The 11004-nt window shown below is 47.5% G+C and overlaps 1 protein-coding gene across 1 annotated transcript; it reads left to right on the forward strand.

Annotated features, from left to right (window-relative positions):
• Window positions 1-3920: 3920 nt before the first annotated feature.
• LOC141985946 (uncharacterized) lies at window positions 3921-5597 on the forward strand. Its single transcript, XM_074950125.1, has 2 exons — window positions 3921-4386; window positions 4966-5597. The coding sequence occupies exons 1-2, from the start codon at window positions 3957-3959 to the stop codon at window positions 5505-5507; spliced, it is 972 nt and encodes a 323-aa protein (XP_074806226.1). The 5' UTR covers window positions 3921-3956; the 3' UTR covers window positions 5508-5597.
• The last annotated feature ends 5407 nt before the right edge of the window (window positions 5598-11004 follow it).

Raw genomic sequence — 11004 nt, forward strand, 5'->3', positions numbered from 1 at the left:
AGGATGACCCAACACTCTCACAAATCTTGGGAGACAGGCCAGTCCTTGCCTACAGACAGCCCCCCAACCTGAAGCAAATACTCACCAGCAACCACATACCACACAACAGAACCACTAACCCAGGAACCTATCCTTGCAACAAAGCCCGTTGCCAACTGTGCCCACATATCTATTCAGGGGACACCATCACAGGGCCTAATAACATCAGCCACACTATCAGAGGCTTGTTCACCTGCACATCCACCAATGTGATATATGCCATCATGTGCCAGCAATGCCCCTCTGCCATGTACATTGGTCAAACTGGACAGTCTCTAGTAAAAGAATAAATGGACACAAATCAGATGTCAAGAATTATAACATTCATAAACCAGTCGGAGAACACTTCAATCTCTCTGGTCACGCGATTACAGACATGAAAGTTGCGATATTACAACAAAAAAACTTCAAATCCAGACTCCAGCGAGAGACTGCTGAATTGGAATTCATTTGCAAATTGGATATAATTAACTTAGGCTTGAATAGAGACTGGGAGTGGCTAAGTCATTATGCAAGGTAACCTAATTCCCCTTGTTTTTTCCTTACCCCCCCCCCCCCCAGACGTTCTTGTTAAACCCTGGATTTGTGCTGGAAATGGCTTGATTATCATACACATTGTAAGGAGAGTGGTCACTTTAGATAAGCTATTACCAACAGGAGAGTGGGTTTGTGGGGGGGGGGGGGAAGAGAAAATGTGGATTTGTGCTGGAAATGGCCCAACTTGATTATCATACACATTTTAAGGAGAGTGATCACTTTACATAAGCTATTACCAGCAGGAGAGTGGGGTGGGGGGAGGTATTTTTTCATGCTTTGTGTGTATAAAAGATCTTCTACACTTTCCACAGTATGCATCCGATGAAATGAGCTGTAGCTCACGAAAGCTTATGCTCAAATAAATTGGTTAGTCTCTAAGGTGCCACAAGTACTCCTTTTCTTTTTACAGTAACATCTGGCATTGTAACTGCATGCACCTGTTGATTGAATGGCTGCTGCGACATACTTTAGCAAAATGCCCAATCTTTTTGCAATGATTGCACTGAGCTACTTTTTCAGGACATCCTGTGTAGCTTGCAAGGTGTTGTGGGGATCCACAGAAAAAACATGCTTTTACTGTATTTTGAATTTGCTGATTCGGTGGTTTTTCATTAGTTTTCCTCTTGCAATTGTGTGTCTGTAGTGGTAGTGAACTTTTCTGCAAAGGAGTCACAGCCTGGACTGTGCCTCCTGTATCCACGCTCATTATTTTGGCTTCAGCTGTAGCTGACTCTATCTGGGTAGCAATGGTTATTGCTTTTTCTAGTGTAAGTTGTGGTTCTAGAAGTAAACGTTCTATTACAAGAAGCATGGTTGTTTTCTCAATGAGCTGGTCTCTAATCATCTCATCTGCCATATTGCCAAAGTCACAAGTTACAATCAGACTCCTCAGGGAAGCAATATACTACATTATAGTCTCCCCTGGTTTCTGCTCACGCTGGCAAAATCTGTAGGGATTAGCTACTACATTCACTTTTGGTACAAAAAAGTTCTTTAATGCAGTGAGTGCAATCTCATATTTATCGTCTGCAAGGGGAAAAGTGTAAAATATACGCTGCCTTTCTGCTCCAAGGCAGTGGATTAGCAGAGCACGCTTTCTTACTTCAGAAATCTCTGTAGCACCGATTGCAAGCAGATAAGTCTCAAACATATGGATTCAGGCAGTAAAAGCAATTGGAGGCTCACCTGAGCTTTGTAGAAAGGGTGTAGGTGGGTTCAGAGTCAGAAGATCCTTCCTTGTCACCAAAATGTTGTAGTAGCCAAGCAAGGTACTAACAAACTTCAACAGAACTTTATTTTTTAAAGTGGAAACCTCTTTTCCAAGCTGCTGTTGCACCCTCAGTAGCTCTTCCTCAGCCGCTTCAGCTCCTCCCCCCTCCTTTCTGTTTCCTGTCCTTTCAGACTCCCAACAGCCAGTGCTCCCAATTCCAATAAATACAAGCAACATCTAAATACCACAGGTTCCCAGACTTTTGCTGGCAGGGCTCATGCTAGCATGCTAAAATAGCTGTTTAGATGTTGCAGAGCTCTCAAGACTGGGGGATGGGCTTGAGTGCCCAAGCTCCAGCCAGAGCCTTAATGTCAAAAAAAAACATTTACATAGATATTTTTAGCACAGTAACGAGGCCTAATACCTCATATCTGTATATTGAGGCTGGAAATACCTTCACAGAGCTGGTCCTTTTAAATGCAAGGTAGGAGGTAAGAGAAATAGAACTCATAGACTTCAAAAGCATTTCTGTCTTGCCGAGCTCAGTCGTAATGAAATTGTTCTCTCTGCCAAAATAAACTTTTGCATAATGGCTAAAAAGTAACTGGCACATCAGTAGCAGCTGTAACGTGGCTTATCCTTTCAACCCACTGGAAGAGAAATCAACTGTCATATGGTTTGCGCTGGACATAGAGCAGCAGTGGCACAAGTACAGTTTTGCATTTGTGCCACACACATTTGATTTTTAACATGCCACATGTCCAGAAGGGTTCAGTTTTCGCAGGGATGTGGAAGAAAATCATATTTTTGTTGCTGTACACAGTGAGAGAGAGACCACATGTGCAGTGACATCAGAAAGGCGTGGGGGGGGGGTGCGGTTCAGGGGACGAGGGCCTTCCCACTTTTTGAAAGTGTACAGGCCTGGCCCATCCACATTTCGTTGGGATGGACCCTGCCCCCTACCCCTCTTCTTCCCCCCAAGGCCCCACCTCCCAGCCAGGCCAGCACAGAGCCCGGCCAGGGAGCCCGGGCAGATGTGAGGAGCCATGGCAGACTCTGCCTGGGGGGTGGGAGATGTGGGTGCTGAGAGTAGCCCCCAGCCTGAGTCTCCACCCCCTGGGCTCCCCGCCTGGTTGAGGGCAGGTAGAAGTGGAGAGTCTGCAATTCTGTCCCAGATCCCCACAGCTGCCCCCGTTGCTCTCTCTGACCCGGCTCCAAATGTGGGGTCCTCAGAGCTACAGTCCCACCATGGTAAAAGCCATGCGGGCAGCTTTGAGAGGCCACAGAGTCGTGGACCCTCTACCTGCCCTGGGCAGGGAACCCAAGGGGCGAGGATAGGTGCTGCTCGGATCCCTGCACTTGGGCAGGTGGCACTCGGGCCTGCTGCAGATTCCCACAGCTACCTGCCCAACTCTTACCATGGCAGGGCTGTGTCTGCAAGGCTCCCCATCCCTGGCTGGAGCCAGGTCAGGGAGACCTGCATGGGCAGCTGTGAGGAGTATGGGTCCATCCACCTGCCCTGGGTCGGGGGCCCGGGACATGGGCAGGGGGCTGCTTTTGCCCCCCACACCCTGGGTAGAATGTGAACCAGTCACTCCTTGATCTGCACAAGCTGGCAACTGACAAGAATGACCCTCATTTGTGTGACTTCATTGAAACTTTGCCCTGGTCTACACTAGGACTTTAGGTCGAATTTAGCAGCATTAAATCAATGTAAACCTGCACCCATCCACACGATGAAGCCCTTTATTTCGACTTAAAGGGCTCTTAAAATCGATTTCCTTACTCCACCCCGACAAGCGGATTAGCGCTTAAATCGGCCTTGCCGGGTCGAATTTGGGGTACTGTGGACACAATTCGACGGTATTGGCCTCCGGGAGCTATCCCAGAGTGCTCCATTTTGACCGCTCTGGACAGCACTCTCAACTCAGATGCACTGGCCAGGTAGACAGGAAAAGAACCGCGAACTTTTGAATCTCATTTCCTGTTTGGCCAGCGTGGCAAGCTGCAGGTGACCATGCAGAGCTCATCAGCAGAGGTGACCATGATGGAGTCTCAGAATCGCAAAAGAGCTCCAGCATGGACCGAACGGGAGGTACGGGATCTGATCGCTGTATGGGGAGAGGAATCCGTGCTATCAGAACTCCGTTCCAGTTTTCGAAATGCCAAAATGTTTGTCAAGATCTCCCAGGGCATGAAGGACAGAGGCCATAACAGGGACCCGAAGCAGTGCCGCGTGAAACTGAAGGAGCTGAGGCAAGCCTACCAGAAAACCAGAGAGGCGAACGGCCGCTCCGGGTCAGAGCCCCAAACATGCCGCTTCTATGATGAGCTGCATGCCATTTTAGGGGGTTCAGCCACCACTACCCCAGCCGTGTTGTTTGACTCCTTCAATGGAGATGGAGGCAATATGGAAGCAGGTTTTGGGGACGAAGAAGATGATGATGATGAGGAGGTTGTAGATAGCTCACAGCAAGCAAGCGGAGAAACCGGTTTTCCCGACAGCCAGGAACTGTTTCTCACCCTGGACCTGGAGCCAGTACCCCCTGAACCCACCCAAGGCTGCCTCCTGGACCCAGCAGGCGGAGAAGGGACCTCCGGTGAGTGTACCTTTTAAAATACTATACATGGTTTAAAAGCAAGCATGTGAAAGGATTACTCTGCCCTGGCATTCGCGGCTCTCCTGGATATACTCCCAAAGCCTTTGCAAAAGGTTTCTGGGGAGGGCAGACTTATTGCGTCCTTCATGGTAGGACACTATACCACTCCAGGCCAGTAACACGTACTCGGGAATCATTGTACAACAAAGCATTGCAGTGTATGTTTGCTGGCGTTCAAGCAACATCCGTTCATGTGTTATCCTCAGGAGAGTGAGATATAATCCATGGTCACCTGGTTGAAATAGGGTGCTTTTCTTCAGGGGACACTCAGAGGAGCCCATTCCTGCTGGGCTGTTTGCCTGCGGCTGAACAGAAATGTTCCCCGCTGTTAGCCACAGGGAGGGGGGAGGGTTGAGGGGGTAGCCACGCGGTGGGGGGAGGCAAAATGCGACCTTGTAATGAAAGCACATGTGCTATGTATGTAATGTTAACAGCAAGGTTTACCCTAAAAGAGTGTAGCCAGTGTTTTATAAAATGTGTCTTTTTAAATACCGCTGTCCCTTTTCTTTTCTCCACCAGCTGCATGTGTTTCAATGATCACAGGATCTTCTCCTTCCCAGAGGCTAGTGAAGATTAGAAAGAAAAAAAAACGCACTCGAGATGAAATGTTCTCCGAGCTCATGCTGTCCTCCCACACTGACAGAGCACAGACGAATGCGTGGAGGCAAATAATGTCAGACTGCAGGAAAGCACAAAATGACCAGGAGGAGAGGTGGCGGGCTGAAGAGAGTAAGTGGCGGGCTGAAGAGAGTAAGTGGCGGGCTGAAGAGAGGGCTGAAGCTCGAATGTGGCGACAGCGTGATGAGAGGAGGCAGGATTCAATGCTGAGGCTGCTGGAGGACCAAACCAGTATGCTCCAGTGTATGGTTGAGCTGCAGCAAAGGCAGCTGGAGCACAGACTGCCACTACAGCCCCTGTGTAACCAACCGCCCTCCTCCCCAAGTTCCATAGCCTCCACACCCAGACGCCCAAGAACGCGGTGGGGTGGCCACCGGCCAACCAGCCACTCCACCACAGAGGATTGCCCCCAAAAAAGAAGGCTGTCATTCAATAAATTTTAAAGTTGTAAACTTTTAAAGTGCTGTGTGGCATTTTCCTTCCCTCCTCCACCACCCCTCCTGGGCTACCTTGGTAGTCATCCCCCTATTTGTGTGATGAATGAATAAAGAATGCATGAATGTGAAGCAACAATGACTTTATTGCCTCTGCAAGAGGTGATCAAAGGGAGGAGGGGAGGGTGGTTAGCTTACAAGGAAGTAGAGTGAACCAAGGGGCGGGGGGTTTCATCAAGGAGAAACAAACAGAACTTTCACACCGTAGCCTGGCCAGTCATGAAACTGGTTTTCAAAGCCTCTCTGATGCGTACCGCACCCTCCTGTGCTCTTCTAACCGCCCTGGTGTCTGGCTGCGCATAACCAGCAGCCAGGCGATTTGCCTCAACCTCCCACCCCGCCATAAACATCTCCCCCTTACTCTCACAGATATTGTGGAGCACACAGCAAGCAGTAATAACAGTGGGAATATTGGTTTCGCTGAGGTCTAACCGAGTCAGTAAACTGCGCCAGCGCGCCTTTAAACGTCCAAATGCACATTCTACCACCATTCTGCACTTGCTCAGCCTGTAGTTGAACAGCTCCTGACTGCTGTCCAGGCTGCCTGTGTACGGCTTCATGAGCCATGGCATTAAGGGGTAGGCTGGGTCCCCAAGGATACATATAGGCATTTCAACATCACCAACAGTTATTTTCTGGTCTGGGAATAAAGTCCCTTCTTGAAGCTTTTGAAACAGACCAGAGTTCCTGAAGATGCGAGCGTCATGTACCTTTCCCGGCCATCCCACGTTGATGTTGGTGAAACGTCCCTTGTGATCCACCAGAGCTTGCAGCACTATTGAAAAGTACCCCTTGCGGTTTATGTACTCGCCGGCTTGGTGCTCCGGTACCAAGATAGGGATATGGGTTCCGTCTATGGCCCCACCACAGTTAGGGAATCCCATTGCAGCAAAGCCATCCACTATGACCTGCACATTTCCCAAGGTCACTACCCTTGATATCAGCAGATCTTTGATTGCGTGGGCTACTTGCATCACAGCAGCCCCCACAGTAGATTTGCCCACTCCAAATTGATTCCCAACTGACCGGTAGCTGTCTGGCGTTGCAAGCTTCCACAGGGCTATCGCCACTCGTTTCTCAACTGTGAGGGCTGCTCTCATCTTGGTATTCATGAGCTTCAGGGCAGGGGAAAGCAAGTCACAAAGTTCCATGAAAGTGCCCTTACGCATGCGAAAGTTTCGCAGCCACTGGGAATCGTCCCAGACCTGCAACACTATGCGGTCCCACCAGTCTGTGCTTGTTTCCCGAGCCCAGAATCGGCGTTCCACAGCATGAACCTGCCCCATTAGCACCATTATGCATGCATTGGCAGGGCCCATGCTTTCAGAGAAATCTGTGTCCATGTCCTGATCACTCACGTGACCGCGCTGACATCGCCTCCTCGCCCGGTAGCGCTTTGCCAGGTTCTGGTGCTGCATATACTGCTGGATAATGCGTGTGGTGTTTAATGTGCTCCTAATTGCCAAAGTGAGCTGAGCGGACTCCATGCTTGCCTTGGTATGGCGTCCGCACAGAAAAAAGGCGCGGAATGATTGTCTGCCGTTGCTCTGACGGAGGGAGGGGCGACTGACGACACGGCTTACAGGGTTGGCTTCAGGAGGCTAAAATCCACAAAGGGGATGGCTTTACATCAAGGAGTAGTTCAGGCAGGACTTCACGGAGGGTTCCAATAAGAAATGGTGCACCTAAGTTATTGTTCTTATTGGAACAAGGAGGTTAGCCTGGCCTCTGATTGATACATGGCTAGATCTACCTCACAGCACCTTCTCTGTGAGTGACTGCAGTGTGACCTAGAGGAATGAGTCCCCTAGACAGGGGAGGAGGCAAATGAGTACAAAACAAATCTGGTCTATTTCTTGTTTTGATCCACTCCATCTATCTTTTACATCTTTGGCTGGCAGCAGACGGTGCAGAAGGACTGCAAGCCATCCACATCTCATGGCTGCTCGGCAGAAGATGGCACAGTACGACTGCTAGCCATCCTCATCTCTTGCCTGCCTGGCAGAAGATGGCACAGTACGATTGCTAGCCATCGTCATCTCTTGCCTGCCCGGCAGAAGATGGTACAATACGATTACTAGCCATCATCATCTCTTGCCTGCCCGGCAGAAGATGGTACAATACGACCGCTAGCAATCCGTATTGCCTGCCTGCTCACCATTAGACGGTTCAATACGACTGACTGCAGGACTAAAGAGAATGACCTGGTCAAGTCACCAAAAATTTAGTCCCTGCGCCCATGTCTGCCCAGGCGCTCCCAGCCGACGTGGCCAGGAGCACCTCGGACATGACGAGGACGGCTACCAGTCATACTGCACCGTCTGCTGCCAGAAGGCAATGGGTTGCTGCTACTGTGTAGCAATGCCGTACCGCGTCTGCCAGCACCCAGGAGACATACGGTGACGGTTACCTGAGCGGGCTCCATGCTTGCGGTGGTATGGCGTCCGCACAGGTAACTCAGGAAAAAAGGCGCGAAACAATTGTCTGCCCTTGCCTTCACGGAGGGAGGGAGGGAAGGGGGGGACTGACGATATGTACCCAGAACCACCCGCGACAATGTTTCAGCCCCATCAGGCATTGGGATCTCAACCCAGAATTCCAATGGGCAGCGGAGACTGCGGGAACTGTGGGATAGCTACCCACAGTGCAACGCTCCGGAAGTCGACTCTAGCCTCGGTACTGTGGAAGCACTCCGCCGAGTTAATGCACTTAATGCACTTCTGTGGGGACACACACACTCGAATATATAAAACCGATTTCTAAAAAAACGACTTCTATAAATTCGACCTTATTCCGTAGTGTAGACATACCCTTTGAGGCTTCCAGGCTCTGCTACAGCTTCTGGCTTGGCCAAGGGAGTGGCCTCAGGGGGACAGAGGTGGGCCTCGGTGAGGTCTCGGGCAGGCTCCCCTGCCCCCATTTTGGGGAAGGTTTCAGTGCCCGTGTGTGTGTGTGTGTGAGTGAGAGAGAGAGAGAGAAATAATATTCTTCCATAATAGAGTGATTTATCTAAAAAAATATTCCTTTATTTTGCTCCCTAACTCTGACTCTACTGAATTCTCTGCCTTTTTCTACAAACAGGAACTAAGAAGAGATTACTTTGGTTGGAATAGGAAGAGCACAGAGAAGGGCCACTGAGATTATGTAGATCAAATGTATCAAACTCATTCTGAGGAGAAGGCCAAATTGTATTGTTAATGGTGGCCGTGGGATGTAGTATACATGTAGGACTCAGTCCACAGTGGAATTCCTATGATGTCACTTTGAAATTTGTACAAACATCAATGGTTTCTGTGTAGTAACTGAACACTTGCAGTTAATATCAATATAAAAAAAAACACGATGGGGAAAATGCTTACAGATGAGGTAGGACAGAAAAATAAATGGTCAGAGCATTTCAAAACGTCCTCCACAAAGACAGCCTTATTTCAGTACCAGACTTCAATGAAATGTGAACCTGATCAACCTAACATCAACGCTGGTTCAACAGAGATGTCAGAAGTACAGGCCATAATCAAGAAGCTTAAAAATAACAAAGCAGTGGGAGAGGAGCAAATCACAGCAGAAATACTGAATGCACTTGATACCATCATCTAAATAAAGGAGAGCTGTCCAATGACGTCTGGGTAAAAGAGCATTCTCCTGAGCTGTGGAAACATGAAATCATTGTCAGAATACCCCCAAAAGTTGATCTTACCAATTGTAACAACTGGAGAGAAGTTACCTTACTCTCTGGTGTAGGGGAAGCTTTTTGCAGTGTGATATTACACAGAGGCAGTGGATTCCAAGCTTAGAACAGAACAGGCTGGATGGAGGCCCAAGAGATCTTGTACAGACCAGATATTCACACTAAGGACCATCATAGAAGAATGTATAGACTGGCAAGCTCCTCATATCCTCAATATCATTGATTTTCAGAAGGCATTTGATAGCCTGCAAAGACATATGTTGTGAAATAGTCTTCTATCCTATGTTGTTAACATCATCAAAGTTATGTACAGCTATGCAAAGTGTTTTGTAAGGGTGAACAGCCATATAACAGAATGGTTCAATGTGGACTCTGGTGAGAAAGATGGCTGCATTTTATCTTTGCTGGTGTTTGCCATTCACATAGACTGGATAATGAAGAAATGTATTAGTAACACAAATACTGGTACTGCATGGGTAGATGGCAAATGCCTAGAAGAGCTAAATTTTACTGATAATATTGCACTATTAAGTAACACTCCTGAGAAGTTATGAACATAGACAGACAAGCTGGCAAAAACAGCAGAGCAAACAGGGCTCAAAAACAGATAAGCTAGAACAAACATCCTTGAAACCCAGATATCAAGCAGTAACATCATATTAAGAAGGCAAAAATATCAAGGAAGTAGAACAGTTAATTTACCTCGGCAGCACCATACTGGCTAATGGAGACATCAAGAAGGAAATGACCTCAATATAGGAAAGGCATTCCTGATATTCACTAAACTTATACCATATGGCAATCAAAGATCTTGCATCAGAACAAAACCAAGAATTTTAAATATAATCTCAGTATACAGGTTCCACAGCTGGAGATCTACCAGAACATTGAACAGAAAATTAGATGCCTTCAAAAATGAGTGCCTATGAAAGATTCTGCTCATTGACTGGGAAGTCTTCATTATCAATGAAAAGATCTGAGAAATCACCAACCACCAGTTCGTTTCCACAAGAATCAGAAGGCAGTAGGACTGTTGATTTATCACAGTCAACTCAAGCGATTATTTTTTTTACCCGCATTCTGCCATATATTTCACATTATATCAGTCTTGTACAATGACCCAGCATGTTGTTCATTTTAAGAACACTTTCACAGCAGATTTGACAAAACACAAAGAAGGTACCAATGTGAGATTTCTAAAGATAGCTACCCTAGTTGACCCAAGATTTAAGAATCTGAAGTGCTTTCCAAAATCTGAGAGGGATGGGGTGTGGAGCATGCTTCAGAAGTCTTAAAAGAGCAACACTCCGATGCAGAAACTACAGAACCCAAACCACAAAAAAAGAAAATCAGCCTTTTGCTGGTGACATCTGACTAAGATGATGAAAATGTTGGTCTGCACTGCTTTGGATCGTTATCGAGCAAAACCCACCATCAGCATGGATGCATGTCTCCTGGAATGGTGGTTGAAGCATGAAGGGACAGATGAAACTTTAGCACATCTAGCACGTAAATATTTTACAACACCAACTACAACAGTGCCATGTGAATTCTTGTTTTCGCTGTCAGGTGACATTGTGAAAAAGAAGCAGACAGCATTATCTCCTGCAAATGTAAACAACTTGTTTGTCTGAGAGATTGGCTGAACAAGAAGTAGGACTGCGTGGACTTGTGGGCTCTAAAGTTTTACATTGTTTTATTTTTGAATGCAGTTAATTTTTGTACATAACTCTACATTTGTAACTTCAACTTTCATGA

This window comes from Natator depressus, chromosome 4, assembly GCF_965152275.1.
Source record: "Natator depressus isolate rNatDep1 chromosome 4, rNatDep2.hap1, whole genome shotgun sequence".
Classification (NCBI taxonomy): domain Eukaryota; kingdom Metazoa; phylum Chordata; order Testudines; family Cheloniidae; genus Natator; species Natator depressus.